The following is a 26,915-nucleotide window of genomic DNA, read 5'->3' as shown; positions in this document are numbered from 1 at the left end:
TACCATAACAATTTATATTTGAATAAACTACAAAACACAGCCTGAAAAGGAAGGCAACAACAAAATATTTTGTTCACACTTAATATATAAAATAAAGCTAAGCTGAAAGTAAAAAAAAGGAACTCAATTTTATATCTGCTTTGTTGTTTCTATTCAACAAAAACAATTTCATCTCACTTTTAAAATTATCACAGACTAAAGATCATCTGTCAAATTAAATAGAACAAAATTTGAATGTAAAGAAAATCCCAGATGATTTTCTTTATCTTTGGTGAAAGTCAATTTAGGCATTGTTGTGGACGGTTTAGTATCCCGCCCCAGGATATGGATGGGAGGGAGGAGGGGGTGGAGGCTGGTTGAAGTTAAAATTCCCCTGTTGGAAACCACGTGATGTTCCGTTGTTGAAACCATTGTAGCTGCTGCCACCACCACCACCTCGACTGCTGGGAACGTCCCAGCGATTGCCTGGTCGTCCTCGGTCCACTCCTCTTCCCCTTGAGCCACCCCTATTTTCACCTCCCCTGCCCCTGCTCTCCCCTCCTCTTCCACGACGGTTGATTCGTGCCCCTCCTCCAGCACCAAAACTCTTTGGAAGGCCTGTAAAAATGTACAAATAACTATCTTTTAAAACATAAGAGGAACTGAAATAGTTGATTGAAGTCAAGTAAATAATCATTAATACTAATACGAGTGTTATTAGTTAAGTATATTACTTAAATTTTACAATAAATTTAAAGACTGTTATAAAGCTCATCTTATTTATCTTTTTGACAGAAGTAGGCTTCTCACACCTGTGTATTCACAAAGATATGCAGAAACTGTGGGAGTTGCTCATTCTACATGTAAATATAATAAAAAAGTTTATATAAACATGGTTCCGGAAATGCTTTGTTAGCGAGTTCCGCTAGTGAAAGATTTCACCCAGATTTCAGCTGGTGTTGCGTTGCAAGAGGAACATCTTAAAGCAATGTCAGTAATTCTTCTTGTAGAAACTGTATGTTTGATCTGCTAAGGGCTCCGAAAAATAAACGGTCTAATCAGCTGATCATGAATAATACTACATCATACGTTAATGCTAAAACGCTGTTGAAAGTTACATTCAATTTGTGCATGAAGGCTCACTTCTGCCCATGAATGTTGGTTTCATAAATTTTTGATACCATCACAAGTGAACTGTGACTCATTGGTAAATAAAATATACTTAAAAAGTTTACAATGAGTGTTTAACCAAATGCAATACTCCAAGTGATGGGCATTGTCTCCTAGATGTAAATTTTGTATTTTTCGTTTATGATAGGGATGGAACCTGTTATTATTGAGTGTTCTCCATACTTTACTTTGCGTAACCCTGAACCGTTTATAAATACATCTTGTACTAATACCTGGATTATATTAAACAGCAGCCTCAACAATGTTTTCCTCTCCAATAACATCATGTTGGCAAGAGCGATCATACTGGAACTTTGTGCTAGGAAGTGATCCTGTTTCCCGTAACATAAGAAAGCACTAATTATTCTAGCATTTGGAATTTTGCGGTAAGGGTAATTTTGTTTGTATTCTTCAACAAAGGCCATAGCACTGCCTTCACATACACCATAAATAAACACCATATCGACATATTCTTCACTTGTAAATAAGTATGGCGTTACTACTCCAATAATTTAATAATTTTTTTTTGAAGAATTTAAATTTACCGTTTCTTAGTATGAATTTAATTTGTTTAATGGGTAATTAACAAAGTTATTGTCAGTAAAATGTAAAAGACGTGTTGTACTATTATGAATAAAATTTAATTTATTCATGCATCTATTCACTTTCTGTGTACTTTATTTACACAGTTTTGTTCAGAATAACATTTTCTACAGGTTTTATTAAAAATGTTGTATTTTTTTCCTAGTGAAATAAAAACTTGTTTTATTCATGTAAATAAATATTCACTGAAATACAGTAAAAGAAGAATACCTTTATTAAAGAGGTGGAATTTTGGCCAAGAGGGGCTAGGGAGTTAAATATATTCATTTTGCAGTTGTTAAAAAGTTATTGTGATCTGACACTCACCGTACTTAGCCATGGTGGCCATCTCTGCCAGTTTGGGGTTGATACTCTGGTTAGCCTCCGTGAGAACATTGACTAGCTCAGTGGCGTGTTTGGCATTGTGTGGGGTGAAGAATGCATACGCAGTGCCGGTCTGTTCCGAGCGGCCAGTCCGCCCGATGCGGTGTATGTAGTCCTCTGATGATGATGGGTAGTCAAAGTTGATCACAAATTTCACATCTTCAACGTCTGAACAGATCAAAGTAAAAACGAGATTAATATAGTTAGATTATAATTTAAATAAAAAATTGTATAATGGATTTTAAAGTTGCCTTATATGACGTTTGTTTGCCCATTGATCTTTTTTGCCCTAGATCTGATCTTTTTGGGTGATTCATTAAAAGTAACAAACTGCAAGGTTTGCTGAAAAAATTACCAAATTATGTATATTTTTTTCATAAAATTTTAAAGCTTGTTGAATCACTATTTACTTAATTAAACAGATTATGAATATAATGTCAGTTCTAAGCTTCTGAGGGTGAAAGAGATTTATTTTAGGCAAAACAAAACAAACTCTCGGTCACTATCTAAATGTAATAAATCATTTTTTAACAATTTGTAATAAACACAAGCTATAATTATTTCCTATCACCCGTTTTATCACTGTATACATTATGTTTCTGGGTGAAAACACTTTATTTCATTCAATCGTCTGAATTGTTATAAATTGTTTGATAGCTTTTGTAAAACAAAAAAATTATTCTAAAAGATATTAATTTGTCATCGTACAGTTAAAATCATAGATCATAGAAAGAATTTATCATTTTGTAGCTATTTATTTCTTTACAATTTAATTGTTCACAATAGAATATTTCCAAATTAAAATGAAAAATATTACAAAAGACTTAAACAACATTTAATAAAATTCTACGATGTTTAACTCGGACACAAAATCCACAATATCCAAGGTGTTGACTGACTAAAGAAGCTTTAACATCTTTTTTAAACTTACCATATCATTAAGAAAAAATATCAATACCCATTAGTGAAAGAGCAGAATTATAGTCATAGCATTTATCGGTGAATTCAAAGCATAATTAGTTCTGGACTGCCTTAACCATAAGCGCTCGCAGGACGGGGCCAACTCACCTACTGTGTAGCTGCCGGTTATTGCATCATAGACAGAATATTTCACTGAAAACCTAATAAAAAAGTATCTTAACATATATTTCGATACTTGATACAATCAAATAAAGACTTTCAGAAAACTTGTTGCTTGTAGTACAATTTCTTACTATCAATATATCTTACTAAGTCATTTTTAGAATTTGTACATTTATTTGAAATTATTTATTGCACAAGTTTTTTTGGTCATACAAGAATTGAAACAATATTTATATGCATTAACCCTTTGAGGTCTCAATAAAAATTGCTTCGACTGTCCTCAGGTCGTATTTAATTTCTGTTAGTTTACAGTTCTTTGAGAATACACAAATGCAATTTTTAAATCCCTTTTTCAGCAACTTTTTTCTCTTTATATATCAATGTAAATAACCTAAAGAGAATATTTACATTATTTTATAGTATTTTTTTATAACTTTAAGTAACATTTAAAAAATATAAAAAAGAAGTAAAAAAATATAAAAACATAATTTTTATTTTTTTTATACATATGTAATAAATCAAAATTACAGAATACAGGTGAAAAGGCACTAGGATCTCATCAGATACATGTTATTCATTATATTATATTATAATATTATATTATATATAATACATTATATATATTATAATTTTGCCTTGTTCCAGCCTTAGGCCTACTTTGGGTAACATGTCTAGCTCTTCCTCTTAGTCTTAGGCCTACCTCTATTATTTGCATCTCCTTGTCCTACTTCTATCACATTATCCACGAATTGATAAAATTCTTTCTCATCATTACCTAAAGTTTCCAATCCAAACACATCACTTTCGTCGTCTAGGTTACCGGCGTCTAGGTTACCGTCATTTACCACAATGTTTCAGAAGAATTTTCACTATGATTCAACTTACAATCACTATCACGGTCTTTTTCAATAATCTGTTTTTCATTTTGGATACTAATTTCACTGAAAATACTATCACAATCATCTAATTTATCTAATATTTCGTCATCGTCAGTAAAACTTGTACTTGGACCAGCCATATTTGTAAACACGGCGCAAGTGGAGACGTCAGTATTGGTCTTCTATTTTCACTTCCAATGCCTCCTATATCGTGAATAAAGAACGAGGTAGCATTCATGTAACCAAAATAGAAGTCAAAAGTACTGAATAACACAAATACCGAACAGCAATAGGTTAGAAATGGCCAAACAAGCAGTGACATTATCCGGTCGACCTATTGTCGACATGCGAGCGTTCAGCGAAACTGCCGCGGTCGACCTATAGTCGACGACCGATCGCAAAGGGTTAACACCATCAATATAATGTGGTATCCTGAAAGAAACGTGTACAAAAAATAAAATTTAATGTTTTACAACTTTACATTTTTTATTTAGTTTTAATTTTCAAAATTTTTATAAATGCATCTAAATTACTAAGATCAGGGCTTTTATGTAAGTTAGTAAATATCTTTCAAGGACGAAACTGTCAAACCTCTAAAAGAGGATGAAATATAATAAGAAACACCTAAAATACAAAAATATGTGGAGAAAATTGCACAAAATCATATGATAATCCGGACATGTATAATTTTCTTAACAATAAGTTATGTCAACTTTATCACATGGTTTTGAAAAACCACCGTAAATTACATCAGTCTGAGTTCCTCTTTCAAAATTTGGATGTATATATTCACAAAAGTTCGTCAAATTAGAGACTGTACAGCGACCTGCTATAAAACCATTATGATTTATCAATATTCTTGATTTAACGAAGGAGAATTTCTTTATAAAGTAAATAATCACAAAACTTAGCTGGTGTACTTGAAACTGCCACAGGCCTATAATTACAAATGTGTGAACTTTTACTTTTCTTAAATAATGGTGTGACATTAGTGAACTTCCATACACTTGGAAAATAAAGTTTGTGTAAGCAGAGATTGAATACACACGTCAAAAGGATCTCCCAATAATTCATTACATGCAGTTTATTTTCAATATTCTTATACATTGCTGAATTTAATTTGTCTTTCCCAGGTGGGCAATATACATAATATGCACACAAATTGTTTAAACAAATAAATGATGATTTACATATAACACACTCAAAACAAAGCACAAAATCTGATACTGATTTGTACTAATCAAAACAAATTTGTTCTTAACTGATAAATCAACTGATAAAAATACACACAAATGTATTCCAGAACAGCACCAATAAAAAATGGTTAAAGGAGTATTGTTGTGCTGAAGCATTTTACAAATGAATCAACTTATAAGATTACCTATGTTTATAAAATATTACAAGAACATGTGAGGCTTATTAATACGGTGATGAAACGCACATTGTAATATAGTAAAGAGTGCTATAAAGACGTGATACTGAACATTGTAACACTACAGCGGTGTCGAAACGTCAGCTGTTATTGAGGATCATTTGACTAGCATTCACATCATTCATGTATAAACTACATAGTCTGTGTTCTTCCACCAAAAAACTCAAAACTTTTAACTACAAATAACAGCATAGCTAATTTTAATAACATGCACAAGCACATAGTAAGGTTGATACAAATGTAAAAACTCTGTATTCGTCACAGAATCAATCTGTGGTGGGGGTTTTCGCAACAGTCAACACTGAACCACTCTGAGATAAACGCTAAGTTCATTCGGATTAGAAGACATTAGTTAAGTTAATGTTTGTCAAAACTGAGCCACTTTAAGCTACATTACAAGTTGTTAGTATTAATCTCACCTAGACCCCTGGCAGCCACATCAGTTGCTACTAAAATTGGTGATCTTCCACTGCGGAACTCTGAAATCAAATTTGAACACTAAATAAAAACATTTATTCCAAAGACCAAATTTTGTTGAATTTTGTTGTTTGTCTTGTGTTTGTTGGTACCCATCAATTTTAGATAGTCATATTTTGTTTCTACCATTAAACCTTACCTTGGAGAACGTGATCTCGTTCCACTTGGTTTTTGTCCCCATGTATGCTCAGAGCTGGCCACCTGAGATTAAAAATACTTTCAAACATTGCTTTTTATATTTTGCTACATTAAAAACAAAGAAATCATCAATTGATCTAAAGGGTCCCTTGCTTGTTATGTAATGTACAGCGTAGAAGTCGATCACATAATAATGATAAATAATTTGGATTCTTACAAAACCTTTTTCTCCAATCATTATCTAGACTTTGTATATAAAAACAACAGTGTTCTCATAAGACATGATAATTCTGCAATTTCCATTGTACTGCTTGATTCTCTAAGAAAAACTGAATAGGTCAGTTATACTTACCCATCTCTCCTAATACAACGGGTAATTTCATCAACTTTACGCTTTGTCTCCACAAATATAATTGTTTTATTTTCCTTTTCTGATCCAATTTCTTGCAACAGTCTCCTCAGCCTGGAAATTCAGAATTATTATGAGATTTCAAATAATTTTATAAACAGTACTGGTCCTAGAGTTGTTGACACCAGGAACAAAAGTAGACGTCACCCCCCCCCCCTCCTCCAATAATAATATGAAAAGTAAATATAACAACATTATCATTTTTTAAATTTTATCATATAATAACAATACAATATTTATAACACATTTTGTTATTAAGGACCTACAGCGCCTTCTAAAAATCATTTCATAATCTGTCTGTGTAATAACTCTATAGAAAGGTCCTAGAGACTTGAAGCCTGTGACTTGAAGCACAGTGTTTCAGATCACCCGTCTCAAACATCTAGACAGCAAACGGCTAACTGCAGGGATTTAGTTTAAACAGATTCCCCACTAAATCGACTGCATTAGTTTAAAATAATTTTAAATGTGTCAAAATACGTGTCCCATGCTCCCAAACTCAAACCTTTCACATGCAAACACATATAATTTTGTACATTATATTAACATTGCATACTAAATATTTTGGCGAATAAAAAAGTTAAATATCTCTATGTTTCTCAAAATAGAGGTCTAAAGTGTCTATAAACAGTGTGTTTTTGTTTTTTATTGCCACTTCTATGATATAACTCCACTTTAAAATTATCTTTACCGATACTTCATGACACAGTCTTTCAAATTATATTATGCACAGCTGTATTTTTCAAAATTTTTCTACCACTAATAAAAAATAACTTCTTTTAAACATACAGGAATGCCCATAATCCAAACATTTTAATTGGTAAAGGGGACTTCTGCCACATCAAAATTAAAGGCCGTACAAAACTTAAAACTTTCAAATTTAAAGTTTTTCTCTATCTCTAATCATTACTAAAATATAGTAAATAAACTGTATTTATCAGTACCAAGTGGAAGTTTACATTGTCTCTACAAGTTATGAAATTAAAAGACAAGAAAATAAAATAAAATATTTAAAAAGGTGTATTTACTATGTTAATAAATAATATCAATTTGACCACATGAACAAAGTTATTTAGTTTTCTACAGCCTTCAATTTGATAATGACCTCTGGACATTTCAGATGGGTGATCTGAAACACACTGAATATGCTCATCTATCTAGGTTCAAAGAAGTATTCTTTCAATTTTTGGGTCAAGAAGTCAAGATAGAACCTTAACATTTTAACATTGGTCTTATGTAATGACAACGAGAAAATTGCAACATAAACAAATTAGTAAGCAAACAGAGTATAATCATATGACGTTTTACCATGTGGCATAGTACAGTAACACATGTGATGAAATGCTGTAGATGGAGCTTATATTGGTCACTGTTAAATTACATTAAAATACAAAACCAATATTTAATACATATTATTGTGAGGCCTTTCGATATCCAAGATACCTTCATCAGACACATCACAAAATAAATACAAAAAGTAAATTTGATTATTAATAATAGTTAACATATTGTGATTTAATAATAATTTGTCTTGGGTGGCGTAGTGTGTAAATATAATTAAATTATTACTGGTATGATACTATATAAATTTTGAATGTTATTTTTGTAATTTTCGTTTTAGTAATATTGAATTTTGAATTGGTCCATCTTCTTGATTTAATAGATCTTCTGTGTTTGTTTGATTTATGTAATATGACTCCCATGCATTTAAATATTTTGGAGTGTTAACATGTTTTAATAGTTTTAAGTTTTTCTGTGATATAGTATGTCCGGTATTGATGCAGTGGTGTGCGACGGCAGATTTTTCTTTTCTGTTGAATTTAATGTGGGAGCAATGTTCTTTATATTGTGTATGAATTTTTCTTCTTGTTTGTCCAATGTATTTTTTGTTGCAGTCATCATATTTAATTTGGTATATACCTGATTTATTAATAATTTCTTCTTCATCTTTTGGATTTTTTAATTTATTCTTCAATTGACTTGTTGTTTTATATGTGATGTTTTTATTTGTATGTTTTTTGAATGATTTTTGTACATCTTTAGATATATTTGTCCATGTAGTGCTTATCCAATTTGTGTTTGTGTCTTTAATAGGTAAAAGTGTTGTCTTTGACTTTTTGTCATGTTTCTTTTTTGCTTTTTTAAATATATGTTCGACTAAATCTGTTTTATATCCATTAAAAACGGCAACATCTTTTATATACTGAAGTTCTTTTTTGAATTTTTCTTGTGATAAAGGAGTGTTTAATAATCTATATATCAATGAATGGAAGACTGCTCGTTTTTGTGTTGGTGGATGGTTTGAGTCATTTGTTATAAAACGATCAGTGTGTGTTGGTTTACGATATATATCGAATTCTAATCGCTTTGAAATTGTGTTTTTTATTACTAAAATATCTATATCTACTAATGGAATATCTAATAAATTTTTAACTAAGCTTTGATTTGGGAATACATTTTTATTATTTAATCAGGTTTAATTTGATTCTTTAAAATAATAAAAATGTATTTTCAAGTCAAAGCTTAGTTAAAAAATTTATTAGATCACTTCCATTTTTAGATATTTTAGTAATAAAAAACACAATTTCAAAGCGATTAGAATTCGATATATATCGTAAACCAACACACACTGATCGTTTTATAACAAATGACTCAAACCATCCACCAACACAAAAACGAGCAGTCTTCCATTCATTGATATATAGATTATTAAACACTCCTTTATCACAAGAAAAATTCAAAAAAGAACTTCAGTATATAAAAGATGTTGCCGTTTTTAATGGATATAAAACAGATTTAGTCGAACATATATTTAAAAAAAGCAAAAAAGAAACATGACAAAAAGTCAAAGACAACACTTTTACCTATTAAAGACACAAACACAAATTGGATAAGCACTACATGGACAAATATATCTAAAGATGTACAAAAATCATTCAAAAAACATACAAATAAAAACATCACATATAAAACAACAAGTCAATTGAAGAATAAATTAAAAAATCCAAAAGATGAAGAAGAAATTATTAATAAATCAGGTATATACCAAATTAAATATGATGACTGCAACAAAAAATACATTGGACAAACAAGAAGAAAAATTCATACACGATATAAAGAACATTGCTCCCACATTAAATTCAACAGAAAAGAAAAATCTGCCGTCGCACACCACTGCATCAATACCGGACATACTATATCACAGAAAAACTTAAAACTATTAAAACATGTTAACACTCCAAAATATTTAAATGCATGGGAGTCATATTACATAAATCAAACAAACACAGAAGATCTATTAAATCAAGAAGATGGACCAATTCAAAATTCAATATTACTAAAACGAAAATTACAAAAATAACATTCAAAATTTATATAGTATCATACCAGTAATAATTTAATTATATTTACACACTACGCCACCCAAGACAAATTATTATTAAATCACATATGTTAACTATTATTAATAATCAAATTTACTTTTTGTATTTATTTTGTGATGTGTCTGATGAAGGTATCTTGGATATCGAAAGGCCTCACAATAATATGTATTAAATATTGGTTTTGTATTTTAATGTAATTTAACAAGTTACTTTGTTGGATTAGTTAAGACTTTCATTACGTTTCGCCAAGTTCTTTAATAGCCTGTTATATTGGTTGATTTATTAGTCAAAGAAGAATAAATCAGTAAAAAAAGAGCGAAATCTCATAAAGAATTCAGTCTTCACTTTCATGTTAAACAATTTACTATTAAAATTCTTCAGCATCTTCCTATAATTATCTAAGTATTATATGTGACAATTATTGTTATTAAAGTTATTGCAACCATAAGTTTAGGTTATCAATCATTGTATATAATTCATTGTGAAATATATATTTTTCCCATATTGATTTCAGCATGGTGGAAGGTTTGACCCAGGGGTAGATCCAACATTCTTTACTTATTAAACAAGTATTGAATTACTAAACAAGCATTGAAACTGGCTTCTGACTATTAATTCAAAAAAATCATTAAAGCAGTATTACTTTCCATGACAGCTATAACTAAGGAAATTCAGAAACCAAAAACAGAACAACAGAAGATATGTGAGGCTTATTGTCAGATTTTTTCTTCACTGCAGGAAGAGATAATAACTTTTGCTTAATGTTAATAAACAGAATATTTCTTCACCATACAAGTCAGACAATGAAATTGTGACAAGAAATTATACAGGAACATCAGTGTTGCTTACTTGTATTCCTTCTCGTGTTCCTGACAGACTTCGACGATCTGCAGGATATTATGGTTGGCTGCTAGCGTCAGGGAGCCAATGTTCAGCTGGATGTAGTCAATCAGGAAGTCCTCCGCCAGTGCTCGCACTTCCTTGGGCCACGTCGCCGACCACATCAGTACTTGCCTGTCAGGCTGCACGCAAGCATTTCATCAACCTCTCTTAAAGAGTAAAGTGCGTATTTCAGTGATACATATTAGCGTTAAGTTAGAGTAACCTACCTTGAGTAGTCAACTTTCTGCTAACTAATCAGACAGTAATAAAGCAATAAGCTTTAAAACATTTAAAGAGATAAATTACACAATGCTTTTCTTGTGTGGTGTGGCAGATAATCCACCTCACTTAATAGGAATTGTCTTTTCATCAATACAATGCCATCCATTATTCTAAGCAATCAATCCTCAGAATTCTTGGGTGAATGTTACAACAATGGCACATAAGTAAGGAAAAATTAATTTTATTTGTATTGTACAAAATTATATCAAAGTGCAACTTGTTAGTAAATATTTTTACATTGGTCTTATGGATAACCACAATTGCAACGAAAAGATTGCAGAATAAATAAATGGTGGAAACAAGCTAGGTACAAGCTTATGATATTTTACATGTGACATATCACATATAGATTATTTATGTAGTAAAAAGCAAAAAGATAATAGACTGAAAGTCAATGTTAAAAGTTGATGACAAGAGCTGTTTTAGCGCTCTCTTGCGTTGCGCACTCCTCCTTACCTCACCTGAACATTTATTATTTTAACACTGCTATGAAACCAACGTAACTCAATTAACAGAATAGGAATGTATCATGTGGCAATATGTCTCAATAAAAATATCTGCAAACTTTAAATTTTGCACAAAACTTTCTTTCTACATTATTATATAAGAATAAGTTCTATGAACAAATTTCTCTTCTGTATGTCTGTCTTTCTATTTGACCGTAAGAGATGTTGAGAATAAAAAGAGCTATCGGCTTGAAATTGTACATGCAACCATAGTGAAGCCTATCACACAACACATGGTTTGGTGTACTCCTACCTTAACCTTTGAATAGTTATACAGGTACTTTTTCTTTGGTAACTTTTCTTTGAATTTCGCCTTTAAGTAACCAACTTTATGTTCCAACACATGAGCAATTGGTTTAATGTGGATTGAAGGATACAAAAGGTCATGATATAGTATTTTACTAAAGAGAGCTCCACAACATGTACCATCAAAATAACAACAGATGGTATTACAGCAATCACTATTATTCCTTTCAGGACTGATTAAAACATGCTAATTTCTCTAAATGGTTTATTTAAATATTCAGTTAAAGTACAGTGTTGTATTTTTTTTAATTAACACTTTTTATTTTGAAAAAATATGGTTTTGCATTATTACTTTTTAATTAGGCTTTAAATGTAAAGTAAAACAAGGTATAAAACAATGATTTTTGTTATATCATTATATTTTTACTTTATAATTTAATACTTAAAACAAATACTTTTTGTTGTTTTTAAACAAAATCCCAAGTTTAATGTATATTTTAAAGCTGTTTGCGCAACATATTTGTTTTATTTAATTTGTGTACATTACTTATTTCTTTTGTTTTGTAATATTATTACTAGTTTAATAGAGTGTAAAAAATAAAATTTATACAAATCCCTATTGTTAGAGCTATCTAAGCTATCAGGTGGAGGCAAATCGGTCTCTTCATCACTGAATGTTAAATCCTCATATATTATGTCACTAATGTCATTAATTGGTAATCCACTTGTTTGCAGCCATCAGAAAAATAAATAGTACTAAACGAATTCACGCATTGTTTCAACACTATAACCTAGCAATTCAATTTAAAGTAATACATACAATTTACATACTTTCACTTGAAAATGAGGCCTAAAACTGATTACTTTATTTAATTGCACTTTACCCCCATATTTACAATAGATTAAAAACTAAAACAAACTTGTATTACAACAAGAACAATCATAAAAGTTCAAAGAACCCGATTCACATTGGCTCGACTAGTTTGTTTACATCAGCAGGAAATTCACTTAGCTGGAACTTTTGTTAACAAACCAGTAGATGTACTGTGAAAAACCGGTTGCAATATTGTTTGAAATAGTTCAAACTATTCCCGAGAGGTATCAGCACAATTCAGAACCAGTAGAATCCACCGTACATCAGTGAAATGAGTTGTAGTATGCCAGCCATGCAGTGCCTGTAATTTGTATCCTAAGGACTACAGCAAATTGACTTATACTATTGACGATTGCGATACGATGTAAAAATTGTTAAAAGAATGCAATAAAGAGATTATTATAGCACATCGGGCAATGTCCGTGTTTCGTCCAGAAAGGGTTAATCATGTTACTAATATAAGTACCCTGATCTGCTCGATGATTTTGCGTATCTGTGGCTCGAAGCCCATATCTAACATTCTGTCGGCCTCATCCAGTACCAGGTAGGTGCAACGTCGCAAGTTTGTTTGGCCACGCTCCAGGAAGTCTATCAGCCGGCCTGGTGTTGCTATCACAATCTCCACCCCTATAACCACAAACCCATTATCACATCACTTAACCCTCTGAAGTAATAAACTTTTTCATAAATAGAACTTTTGTCACACATCATATTTTTAAAAGAGCTTTATTTCATATAATTATTTTACTCAAAATACTAAACAAAATTTTAATAATAAAAATGAAATATTAATTGGTTTGTTTTAAACACACATATGTGTTAATAAAACATAATTTGAAGTTCAGCACCTGGGGTCAGCATTGGCAATAACAATGTGTTGGGTTGACATGTACAACTTATATGATTCCATTGTTAAAATATAATTACATAGTAACGTACATATCTATGTAAGAAAGAATTACACAGATACATACATATATATGTAAAAAATAATTACATTGATACATACAAATATTGTTTTACAAGGCATCTAACCTGCAAATGAACCCAATGAACTACACAAGTATCAGCAGTACAGAACTGAACTCTGAAAAACTTGCTTGGATGATACTACTATTAGCACTGCAAATATTCATGCCGTTGTGTATATTTGTTCAATGTATGTACCTGTATATATATATATATATATATATATATATATATATATATATACAGGGTGTACATAAAGTCCTGCACTGGTGTAATATTTTCTAAACGATAACAGATAAATCAAAAAGATTTGGTACATCAATAGTACACCTAAAAATCTACTTTTTGAAGGAACTATCAGTTTTCTGTAATATCATGGGGACGTCCCGCAAGGAGTCAGAAGGAAATCTTAAATAGGAGCATAGGTCAATATGCACACCATTTTAAAGGGCTTATCTAGCAGAGTTTAATGCCGCAAACCGCACTCAAAAAGATTGATCCAGTACAAAATGGCGACTGTTCAAAGGTTTTACTTGGTTACATTTCATTAGTAGGCATAACCCCGTTAAAGCAAAACTGCAACCAAACGAATACTGCAGATAAATACTACATTATGATTGTCAGTTGTACAGAAGTGAATTATGACGTAGGTTATCCTCAAGGGGTACAAATTTGGTCCTAATATATTGATAACAGTAACAATTAGGGGAAAACCTGATAACAGTAACAATTAGAAAGCTCTTATCTTTAGGTCGCAGTTTGGACTTTCCAATTAGCCAGTCTATTCATAGTAGGCTATTCTAGTTTTCTTGTTTTAGTAGTGCTGTCCAACCTTTCTATCAGTGCACTTTAGTACAAAAGAGTTTGTTGTATTGCTTGTAGTTCTTCAACTACACTATGTCGTTTGGCGAACGTGAACGTATAACACTTCTTATGATGGTTGGTTGGGGAAACAACAGACGATCACACGAGGAAGCATGCCATTTATTTCATGACTACTTTCACGAGAGGCAGCCAATTTCTAGAACAACTGTAGGGAGAACTGTTCAACGCTTTATGGAAACAGGAAGTGTTTCCGATCGTCATAGGACAGGAAGGCCCGCTACTGCGACAACTGAAGGCAACTCTTTAGATGTATTGCACTCATTTATTGAGAATCCGCAAGAGTCCCTACGCTCAGCAACACAAACTCATGACATCTCTGTTACGTCTGTTAAAAAGATTCTGAAAGGGTCTAATTTTAAGCCTTATAAAGTGCATTTGGTGCACGAACTCAACGAAGATGGTTTCGATCGACGTATAGAATTTTGTGAAACTATGATGGCCAAAATAGATCGCAACGAAATTGATGCAAACAGTATTGTGTTTTCAGACGAGTGTTCATTTATGCTGAATGGAAGCGTAAACAGGCACAATTGCCGTTACTGGAGTAGCGAAAATCCTCACTGGATGCGGGAGGCACATACGCAGTATCCACTAAAGGTGAATGTCTGGCTTGGTGTGATAGGTACCCAGTTGGTAGGTCCTTTCTTTATTGAAGGAAATTTAAATGCAATATCATACCAACGTTTGCTAGAAAACGAAATTACACCAGCACTTCGAAACATGTTTGGAGAACATTACCAGAATATCTGGTTTCAACAGGACGGAGCACCCCTACACTACGGCATTGACGTAAGAGCCTATTTAAACACTGTTACCAATATATTAGGACCAAATTTGAAACCCTTGAGGATAACCTACGTTATAATTCACTTCTGTACAACTGACAATCATAATGTAGTATTTATCTGCAGTATTCGTTAGGTTGCAGTTTTACTTTACTGGGATTATGGCTACTAATAAAATGTAACCAAGAAAAACCTTTGAACAGCCGCCATTTTGTACTGGATCAATCTTTTTGAGTGCGGTTTGCGGCATTAAACTCTGCTAGATAAGCCCTTTAAAATGATGTGCATATTGACCTATGCTCCTATTTAAGATTTCCTTCTGACTCCTTGCGGGACGTCCCCATGATATTACAAAAAACTGATAGTTCCTTCAAAAAGTAGATTTTTAGGTGTAGTGTTGATGTACCAAATCTTGTTTATTTATCTGTTATCGTTTAGAAAATATAATACCAGTGCAGGACTTTATGTACACCCTGTATATGTGGATAAGTTACATTCTAATTGTAAGAATTAACACCACTGTATTGTCTGTGCCAACAGGAATATAAGCACAGCTTTGGAATGAGACAAACTCCCCTCTATTGGCGTGTTCTTTCTACAAAAAGCATATGATCAATTATTTAAAAGTTCGGAAACCTTACCCTGCTCAAGGTCGCGTGCCTGAGGTCCCTTGGGTGCTCCACCATAAATACAGGTGTTGCGGACACGCGTCGAGGAGCCAAAATCAGCGGCAACCTGCTGTATCTGCTGTGCAAGCTCTCGGGTTGGCACCAGTATCAGCACCACTGGACCGTCCCCATAGTTCACAGGGGGCTGGTTGTTGATGTGGACAATAGCTGGCAGAATGTACTGTAACATCCATTGTTAAATCACAATTCTCTTGTACTTTGGAATACCACAACATGAACTGAATAAAACATCACTAATAATGTGAATTGTACTATAAATTTACTTTTTCTGATTAGAACTATAGTAACTACTTTGTGTTCAACCTTAACTAATTGTATGATGAATAAATTCACATACTAAAAGTTACTGGCATGGTATAGTTAAATATTTTTATTATTATTCATCATAATTTAACTACCTACATTTAAGGTGAGAAACAGTAAAACAATAAAATTTTCTCTTTAACTTGCACTTGTATACTATTCTTCTGCATTAAGCTATTTACGCATTACATTAATTGTAAATAATGGGTTAAATTTAAATACTTATGAAAACATGAAACCAATTAATAATACTTAGTTTAGAGGGACTTTATTATGTAACAAACACAATCTAATTTTATGAAATTTCATTTCAATTACAACAAACATTCAATGATCATATTGTTAATTCTGGATTAATTACATGTTTAAAAATCAGAAAATCTTCCTTACGTTTGGAAAATACCTTAACTTGAAAATTATAAATTAAAACCTTAAACAACAATTCAAATGAACCACATTTTATCTTTTTGGAAAGGTGTTAAACTACTTGACATTTTTCAATGTTCTTCAGTATTTACAATGCATTATGCTCCACATTTTGACATGCTCAGTGCATTCCATGACACTGGATTAAAACAAACAACTTTCTTAATTACATTAAAAACATAAAACCAATATTTAATACTTTTATTTTTTGTGAGGCCTTTCGATATCAAGGCTATCTTATTCAGACACATCACAAAAGTATGGCCTTGCTATCGAAAGGCCTCACAAAAAATAAAAGTATTAAATATTGGTTTTATGTTTTTAATGTAATTAAGTTAACAATAACCAATATAAGCTCCATCTACAACAAACAACTTTCTGTTTTAATAATTCTATTCATGTACAAATACAACCAGAATTGTTGAAATTCATACGGTAGGAGGTTGAGTAGGTAGAACGAATAGGTTTTGAGGTGAAGCATTAAAAGAAGAATACATTTAGAGCCATGTAACTGTGCCTGCAACAGACCAAAGTTGTAGTCATGCATAAAAACATCGGACTGTTTACAATCGGGAAGATAGGTGGTGGTAGTGTCTAGTTTATGTGTACAGAAACCCACATAGTTCTCCCCCGCACCTTGCTTCAAGACCACCCTCACTGCCCAAAGTTGAGGGCACAACTACATGCTTCTTACTGTTCTTTGCTAGTGTCTACTTCAATATTAATTATGGTATAACTTTTTGAGACAATTCATTCAACTATTATCTAGCTATAAAAGTAATTCACTATTTAATAAATGTGAAATGATAACTATTTGCAATTTAAAATATAAGTATTAGATATAAAATTTATTACAATAACAAGAAATAACACAAAAATAAGATTAAACTTGATTAAAGTTTTCCGCATTTCTCCTTCCTTGTGATAATCAAAGTTTTTTTTATACCTATTACTTATTTTAATTGTTTAAAATTACTACAATGAACTGCATGGAAATACTGTAATAGATTCCACGATTATTCCTAACCTCCTTTCAGCAAATAACTGAATACCTACCGCAAGTGTTTTTCCTGAGCCAGTTTTGGCAATGCCGACCATATCATTGCCACTGAGAGCTATTGGCCAGCCTTGAGACTGTATTGGAGTTGGCGTCAAGAATCCTTGCCTCCTGCTCAAACAAAGAAATCCAACATGTTAGTTTATACATAATCTAAAAGAAATTATTTAAGTTTTCATACTATTATATTAGTTTATTATATAACATACATATATAATAAACACACACACACACACACACACACACACACACACACACACACACACACACACACAGAGTTATTTTGCAACAAAATAATAACACTTTAGGTTGTATTTACTTTTTTTGTCCAAATATACTTTGTTGGGTTGCTCTTATCTGACTACTAAACATATCTGGTATTTCTGATCTGGATGAATGGAGGTAATACCCTTAAGCCCAAACATATTAAAAAAATTAAGGTCACTTTGAACTGCAAAAATTTCATACTGCTAAAACAACCCAAGATTAATAATTCTTGTCTATGTACAAGGCAATATTATAGTATAAAATTAAAACATTTTATTTTACTTTAAAAAATTGCTTTTCTTTTATGAGTGCTGTCCACACACAGACATTTTAAAATAATAAAATTAACAAAATTATGAAAAATCTTTCATTACATACAATTTAATACTACATACTTGCTTTATTTCTACTTGATCCTTGTTCAAATTGAGGCACACAAGTTATAGTGTGGAAGAAGTTTATCGATTCCACCTTTGAAGAGATCCACCACATGGGATTGCAACCACAGGTTAATACCAGCGTGAAGTTCTGCGTTAATATCAAAGTGAAGCGATGCGATGTCACAAATAAATACATAATGTTAAAACATATTCAAAGTAAATAAAACTGTATAATGTCATAATACATTACCATAATCACTTTATACATGATCTATTTAATATGATATTAACATACAAACACCGTATTTTCTCTTTTTGAAAAACAACAATACATATGGGAACAAAGCTTAAACAAAAATGTTTCCTATCAACATTGAAAATGACAGGATAAAAATAAAGCTTAAAAGATAAAAAAACTTTGGTATTTGAAACATCCTTTCCTAATGAGTTTTCAGGTAATGCTTACCTAATCCTACTTAATTTTATGTTACAGTAATCTACCTGTACTTTAACCCTTTTAGCCCCAGCGTCCGATATATCAGACAGAGGTGGTCTAGCTAACATGCCCAACGTCCGATATATATCGGACGTCTCGAGAATTTAATGTAGCTGGCTAATAATATGTCCAAATGCCATCAGTTTCGGTATAGTGGTCAGTGAAGAAACAGGCTACATGCAAAAACAATAAACCTTCCAATTGGCATTGTATTTCGTCGTCGTTGAGCGTAGTTTATTTGTCGATGTCAGCCGTCAGACGACTTCAGTTGCATTTGTTGTTGTATGGTGAGTTATATAACCTCAATTAGTTTGCGTGATTGAAAGCAGTTGTTTTTCGTGTGATTTATTGTATAAATCACAGTAAAAACAGGAGTAAACATCGTAGAGAAAAGTCACCAGTGAGTTAAAAACACTTTGATAAACAATATTATTAGTGGTGAAGGTGCTATTTTTGAAGACAATGAACTGAGTTGTTTGTATAAAATGTATATATTGTAAATATTATATTATTTCTTTTACATTTTTGAAAAATAAACAAGTTTTAGTGTTACAAACAATTACAATTGTTACAATTAGTTTGTGTTATATTACAATTGTTATTATTTCAAAAGTGCAAAAACAAGTATACATATCTGTATACTTTTACTGAAGTGTATGTGGAAATATATGAAGAAGTGCTTATGCAGCAATACAATGAATTGGATATATCTCCTGCATTTATCAAGGAAAGTTCTTCAAATTTTGTGTGTGTAGTAAGAAATATGTGTACAACAAAACTGTTTCATTTTTCAGGGGCTACAATTTTTTTTCTACCCTTTATGTATGTCCAAACTATAAAAAATAAACAATTTTTTATGTACATACACGCTAAAAAAAACCATTCCGTAAAAGTACTTTTTAACCTATTACATCTAAAAGTACTCTTATTTGTGAACAGTTTAAAACAAAAACCTCAAAATTATCTTCAAAAATAAGAAAACTAGATGTATTTTCCCTCAATTCTGCACTACGGTCCCTTATCGCCATGGGCTTTATGGCAAGTCCATGGAAAAATGGCTGGGGTTAAAAGGGTTAAATTAAGTAATGTAATGATTAGTATTACATATTCAATAATATTTATGTACACAATGTCTGATGACAAAATTAAGAATTTCTTTACTTTGTTACAAGATGCTACAAGCAATAGGAAGACAAGTATCAACTGAATTCCAATACTGTAATTGGATAACCTATCACCTTGGCCTACTGCATAAGCTCAGACTAAAAGGTGAATACTTGCTTACCTGATATTATCCATTACATAAGGAGGAAAGTTTGCTTCTTCAAAGTCTTCAACGGGATGTGGCACATTGTTTCCTCGGATTGTCATCTCATATCTTGAGCGAAAGTTCATCACGTCATGTTGAGACCTGAAATATAAATTCTGTATAAAAAACTAACAATCATTGATGTAGATATTTACCGAACTACTTTACAGCTAATTATTCTCATTCTGTTCAAACAAAGGTAAACAACTTTTATTTGTAAAACTTATATCTGATCAAAAAGTAAAACGTAGAAGTGTTAACACATTTACTACCCACGTTAATAGTATAGTTTAATGTGGCTCACACATTACTTACTGCATCGATCAGAACTCAAAGTGTTGAACATGTAGTATTGACAAGTAATATATAATATATTAACTCCGACATTTAAATAAAACATCAATAGTGATTAGATAAATAAACCATCGATTTAAGCAACATTTCTGTATACTAATTATAAATAAATAAAAAAAATATATATATATTATTTGTGATAAAACTGTAGTTTTCTTATGGGAAAACTTGTTAGAATTTTGTACCAAAAAAATATTTTCACCTAAATAAATATTCTTTTAGATTGATTCCACATTATAAATAGAGTTCCGATTAAATCTTTTTAAAGTAAAACCCCGATTACTGGAACTTCCTACTATCTTGGTACTGTTTGGTAAGCTTGGATAAAAACTTGGGATTTGCAAAAGTTTTAATGCGGTGATAGTAAAAATATTGTGAAACTTTGACATTCTGGACCACCATGTGTATAAGGAGTGAAATAAATTAAAACTTTGTTATTAAAATTATTAGTGAATAAGATACCTTTAAAATGAGGTACGGCTCAACCTACCTGTACATTTGAAAAATCTTTAAAAAATTACCCCTAGGAATTCTTTGGAGTCTAAATATGGGGTTCTTTTGTTAAAATAAAGAAGGTAGATTTCTCGGTTCAGCTGCTATACATTGTGGACGGGTAATGAAATGAAATGAAATATGCCTTTATTTAAGAGACGGAGTTAGGGCTATCTGTCTCACCCTGTATACCTTTTGTAAAATAAACCTTTTTAGTTGATTATTCAATGTGTATATTCAGTGCATTGTATTTAGGGAGAGTTAAGATATGAAAAGTAGTCATAATGAATAACTAAATTTACATACAATAATTTTTTTTTTAGTTTCAAGAAATAGAGAACTCGTAGCCAGTAGCAGTAGTATTACAGAAAAATATCTCTTTTCACAATCATTTACATGTTACTTCTTTATTATTTGCTTCCTTCAATACAGTACATTAGAAAGAGGTTCTAAAACTATATCTATTTATTTTTATACCTGCTTGACACATTGTTGTGTGGAGTGTAGAAGTCTTTCCGGAATGGAGGAAGATTGTCCCACCTTTGGGGGCGTAACTGGGACCCCGGCTGTTTGCTTTTGAAGCCACCCCCTCTCCCTAATCTGGGTCCTCCTCTCCGATCATCCCTAAATCCTCCAGACATGCCTCTTCCACGTGGACGGTTCATTCCTCTATCACGATACCTGCAATGTAAAACTATTAATTGGATACCAATAAAAACATGTTGTTAACGAATATAATCAACACATAAATCAGTTTTCAAACCTAAATTTCAAATAAGCTGGTATATTTTACAAGATTATAAAAGTACTTTTTATTTTAATACGATTACAATAACAATTGCACATAATAGGCCTAACTATAAAATGAAAAAAATAATAAATACATCTGAACCAACAAAGATTAATAAAACTGTGATCAATAGCAAGAACTGTTGTATAAAAAAAGATAACAATTTCTTAAATAAATAACAATAGTAAATTTTTTTTAACTATGTACAAGGATTGCTTCCAAAGTAAGTTTCTTTGATTTACCCAGCAGGTATCACTTCTGGCTGGTTTATACCTTCCAGTTGAACCCACCACTGGGCACAGCAAAAACCGATGTGTCACTTATAAATAAAAAATATACATAACCTTTACAGGTATTTTTATGATATACCTTTGAAAGAACAGCTTTTAAACTATTTTTTAACATAGTTACCACTAGCACTTATGCACTTATCGTATCTAGGTAAAAGGTTTTCAATACCTATTGAATAAAATTATGTCTCCTATTCACATAAACGACCATGGTAGTTTTCACAGTGATGAGGTGTGGAATCACTCCATTGATTATCTTTTTTATCTGATATTGACATACAAAATCCGTGTTTCATCACCAGTGACTATGTGGTGAAGGAATCAATCTTCTTCATGGTACGAAATAAGAAACTTAAGAGCTGGTCTCATTCCCTTTATTCATAAGTCAGGAGTTTAGGTATCCAAAAGGCACAAAATTTGAGATATCCAAGGTTCTCAGTCACAATTTTTTATATACTATAGTTCTTGATATCCATGGGAAATTAATTTAAAAACCTTGCATTAAACCTTTGATTTTCCCTAACCTTATTATTTGTTACTCGACAAGGTCATTAGAAACCACAGGCCACTTCACTTTTCATCGTGAGCGTTAGTTTATTCCTCACGTAAAAATTGACTCCATTTTTAACTGCAGTATAGCTCATAATGTCTTCTCCATACAGACAATACAGTTCATGACGAATATCCACCGGTTGGCTTTAGTTTATTAAAAGAAATTTAATTATTTAGCCATTTTGAACACTTGTTTTAAGCACTTCAAATGGCATACAGACCTTCACTATGGACTCCCAGATGCACACTGAAAATAGCTACACAGCACCTTCTTCCTCTTCTTCTTCTAAGGTGCACTGCAAAGCACTTAAGGGCCTTTTGCACACTCCGGAAGTGTACCATGAGGCCAACCAGTTTACGGTTTCAACTATTCTGCAAACCGCTGAAAAAAACCGATTTAGGTCCTCCTACCATAGATGGTAGCGCTCCCTTGCTACTGTAGGACAGTCAAAGAGCAGGTCTTCAATAGTTTCCTCCTGCTCGTCACACATTCTACAGAGCAGATCTTCCTGACTCTGTGAAGATGCTTTATAGGTGACTACATCCCATAATCAGACCCAAAGCCCGAGAAGACACCGATGATTTACTTAAGGAGACACGGTCAGATGCCACCTTAGAGGAAGGTGACTGTAGGGCAAGCGCCATCACTCAGATTGTGCTCCAGATCAGATTACTCTGCAACTTATTTTTCAAAAATTCCTTGTATAACAACAAAATAATGCAACAACAATAAATCTATTAACTAAAGAACACTGAAGTTAGTAGCCACTAACACTGAAAACAGGGTAAAAATACTCAGCTTCACAGCAACTTCAGGATATCATTCTTGAAGAACATTTCACCTTTATGGCTAGAGTTGTCTGGAAAAGACTAACCAAGAGTGTGTGCCTCTTGAGACGGTAAAGTATATGCCACACAGTGGATTAAGACAGCCTATGAAGCCATCACAATTTTATGGAAGAAAATAAGAAATTAGCATCTCAATCATGAGGCAAGGGGTTGTAAGGTAACCTGTACATCAACAGTATGTATCAAGAAGTGTACAAATATCAGAAGCTGGAACTCTGATTTTGTAATTACATAAATATACTTTCATTTCATTCCAACTAGATTAAATGGCAAGATACTTCAAGACGTTGAACTCAACGGGATTCCTTTCATTTTATTAATGGAGCACTGAAGTTTATTTTGTGAGGTTAGCTTCCATCACATTAAAAAATAAGAAATTCCCAACCTGAAGCAGCGATCCAAAATTTCATAGCTGTCATTTCTGTTATAATGATTACTGCTTAATTATAACAGAAACAATCATTCTGTTATAATGTTAGCACCATTATAGGACGCAAATATTATATTTATTTCATTTGTCTTTTTTGTTTGTTAACACGTTTTTAAACTGTTATTACAATTTCTTGGGTAATGGTTTTCAAGATTTTATTTTGTGTTGCTAGTGCACAAATGCATTAAAGTGGAAATACAAGTCACTTATTTTGTGAATGTTTAGACTGAAATAAAATGAAATGAAAATATATAATATGACGAGTGACAAGTGGTACTGTCAGCTACTTAGTACTAAGAATAATTCCTTGGCCATAATAACTTACCCAAAATTGAAAAGTTATGGGAATTTATACAATTTTACATTTTAATACTTGTTTAAGATTTAGATGGGCTGCAGTATAATAAGCATCCAACACTCGAATGATCAACAATATCGAATCATCGACATTTATGAGTAAAGAATCCTCGCTAAAACTACTTAAACCAAATTATGATATAGTTATTTCAAATTACAGTATAAAAATAAAGTGTAAATATAACAAACAAAGCAGAATAACATTTACTTACTTTTCACTATTTTGATTTGTGTCTCACACAAATAAAACATGTGCATAACCATTGCACTTGCTGCCATTACAGATCTGCAGTATTAGTGTGAGTAACAGATAATTCATTGATAACCTACTACCGGTATACTGTTGTTTCAGTAACAGCTAGGCTGAATGGTTTGAAATGTTCTCAAAGATTTGTTGGGTTTAGGTTACACAGTAACCAGTAACAGCTGAGGCCATTTCATCCAAGCAATGAGGCTAGGAATGGAAATATACTATGCAATGTTATCATGCGATATAAGTAGGTTTAGACTAGGTTTTGGTAAATATGTTACTAGTACTACCAAAGTTAAACATAACCCTTACAAGCGTTCACATGATCTGAGCTTGAATTTGGGTATTATATCAAGGGACGGTTTTCTTATTTCACCAGATGTGTGGGGTAGCACCGAAGACATTACCAGAAATGCCCCTGGCCATCAATGCAGGCTTCGGCGGCACCACTCCGCACTTCTGGCGAAATAAGAAAAACACTCCTCAAGATAGTATGTCCCAATTCGAGCTCAAATCACGTGAGCGCTTGTTAAGGTTATCTTTAACTTTTTATATTTATAATACAAACATGTGTATAGTCTAATAATAAATAGTAGATAAGGACTTCCTGGGACTACCCAATAATTTTGTTGTATAGTCAAATTTGAATTAACATGTTTATAAATTTATCAGTATATGTGGCATTTTAGTGAGTTAGTTAAATTGTTGTATACTAAAATGATACCATGGTAACAGGTTACTGGAACGTATTACCTCAAACACATTATTTTGTAATAGGTAATTGACAAACAACAGTATTTCCCGTCTCTAGTGGCCATTACTTAAATACTATACACACGATTTAACTTTGTTTCAATTAATTTAACTAATGTTGAACTGAATTGCGTTATAGACTTTTAAGATCGTATTACAGTGAAGCTATATTTTTATATGTCAAAGAAATATATGCATTTTAGATTATATAAAATAATACAACTTTATACTAAGTTTGAGCAGCATAGTACTTACAATTACTTGTAAAATGTCTGATTTAAACCGTTCTAATTAATGATTTGATATTATTGATCATTCAAGTATCCCTGCGGATTCAATCATTAAAGCTTTAATCATTAAACAAATGCAGTGTCTGTTCTCTTAGATCATAGTATCCACTTGATCAACGTTTATTGATTGATAGTGGAATGTGGCCTTCCCAGTGAAGACAACTCAATAACTTCATGAAATTGATCTTTCCAAACAGACAACACAAGAAGGCTACATTGGTGAACCCAAGTTGCTGTCATGTACTGATTGGCATTCGGACAATTAAATAAAAATGATAAAATTATTGCAGTATGCACTGTTTGCTGGTAACTCAAAACTGTCAGTCACTCCCATAAAATAAAAATGGATTTTCAGCTATTTATGTTTTAAATTATTAATTTCCATGAATGAATTTGGGAAATATGTAACTGATAACAAATTCTCTGGAACTGTATCACAACTGATAGTGAAGTGCAACTGATAGTGAAGTGACACATTTAATTCATATTTTAAAGATGAACTTCTGCTTCTTATCAAGTTTGTAGGAAAACAGGCCAATTTAAGTCTTATATGAATATTATGGCCTTGATGGAGTAAAAATAAGTACAAATATGCAAAATTCCAAACACAAATTTTTAATTTTATGCATTATTCTAATGGTAGCCTAATTCAGTAAACTGTATAGATCAGTAAACTGCTTAAAACCAACTACTATTTAAACTACGAAATGATAACAAAACTTCTCTAACCTATTATTACAGCATACATTATTGGCTATAAATTCGCTTATTCAATTATAAGTTATACCAGTTTATGAACAAATCAAAACAATTAAAAATGTTAAACTCAACATTAGATTATGATTGAAACATAATAACTTCAAGTGATTTTTAAATAATTATTGCCTATTAAAATAAAGGACTATAAAACAACAAAATCCTCGACAGTAATTAATACACAGTTGTTAAATACACAGTAAAATATATAACTTACATTTATCTTCTTGTTCCTAGTCGGACAGATAAGTTGGATGTGTCAGTGCCGGCCGGCTGAAAATATAAAGAACTTAAATGATATAGTTTATTTTATTGCACAGTTCAAATGCTTCGTTATATTAATAAATTAAGTTATGAAAAATTCAAAATTACTTACTACTTCAGCTCTGAAAATTAAATCTAACAAAATCCTGATTGAAATAAAACAGATCTAGCAGAAAGCTTACTTGCATCCGGTGCAGGTGCATTAAATTGCACTATA

At 31.8% G+C, this 26,915-nt stretch overlaps 1 protein-coding gene across 3 annotated transcripts; it reads right to left on the bottom strand.

The window, feature by feature from the left end:
- Positions 1 to 26,915, bottom strand: LOC124353856 (ATP-dependent RNA helicase dbp2-like). 3 transcript variants are annotated; one of them, XM_046803883.1, is made up of 13 exons: positions 26,811 to 26,915; positions 26,652 to 26,707; positions 21,595 to 21,798; positions 20,248 to 20,373; positions 17,819 to 17,930; positions 15,986 to 16,193; positions 13,172 to 13,332; positions 10,765 to 10,937; positions 6,476 to 6,586; positions 6,125 to 6,186; positions 5,928 to 5,987; positions 2,059 to 2,283; positions 1 to 597 (listed from the first exon to the last, which is right to left on the bottom strand). In XM_046803883.1, coding segments are annotated over exons 2-13 (1,737 nt in total). In that variant the 5' UTR covers positions 26,654 to 26,707; positions 26,811 to 26,915; the 3' UTR covers positions 1 to 304. The 3 variants fall into 3 exon arrangements, with proteins under 3 accessions (XP_046659839.1, XP_046659840.1, XP_046659841.1); XM_046803884.1 differs by lacking the exon at positions 26,811 to 26,915 and having other exon boundaries at positions 26,652 to 26,798; XM_046803885.1 differs by lacking the exons at positions 26,652 to 26,707; positions 26,811 to 26,915 and adding an exon at positions 26,408 to 26,541.

Source organism: Homalodisca vitripennis, chromosome 2 (assembly GCF_021130785.1).
Source record: "Homalodisca vitripennis isolate AUS2020 chromosome 2, UT_GWSS_2.1, whole genome shotgun sequence".
Lineage (NCBI taxonomy): Eukaryota > Metazoa > Arthropoda > Insecta > Hemiptera > Cicadellidae > Homalodisca > Homalodisca vitripennis.
Note: the sequence above shows the minus strand (reverse complement) of the source record. Positions and strands in the feature narration are given on the sequence as shown.

What these genes read in the sequence shown, in the direction of transcription:
- LOC124353856 (XM_046803883.1), bottom strand. An exon ending in GCTCAGGAAAAACACTTGCG is followed by an intron (nt 16,194 to 17,818) that starts GTAGGTATTCAG and finishes TGGATGTTACAG; the next exon opens with TACATTCTGCCAGCTATTGT. An exon ending in GAACACGAGAAGGAATACAA is followed by an intron (nt 6,587 to 10,764) that starts GTAAGCAACACT and finishes CTGAATTTCCAG; the next exon opens with GCTGAGGAGACTGTTGCAAG.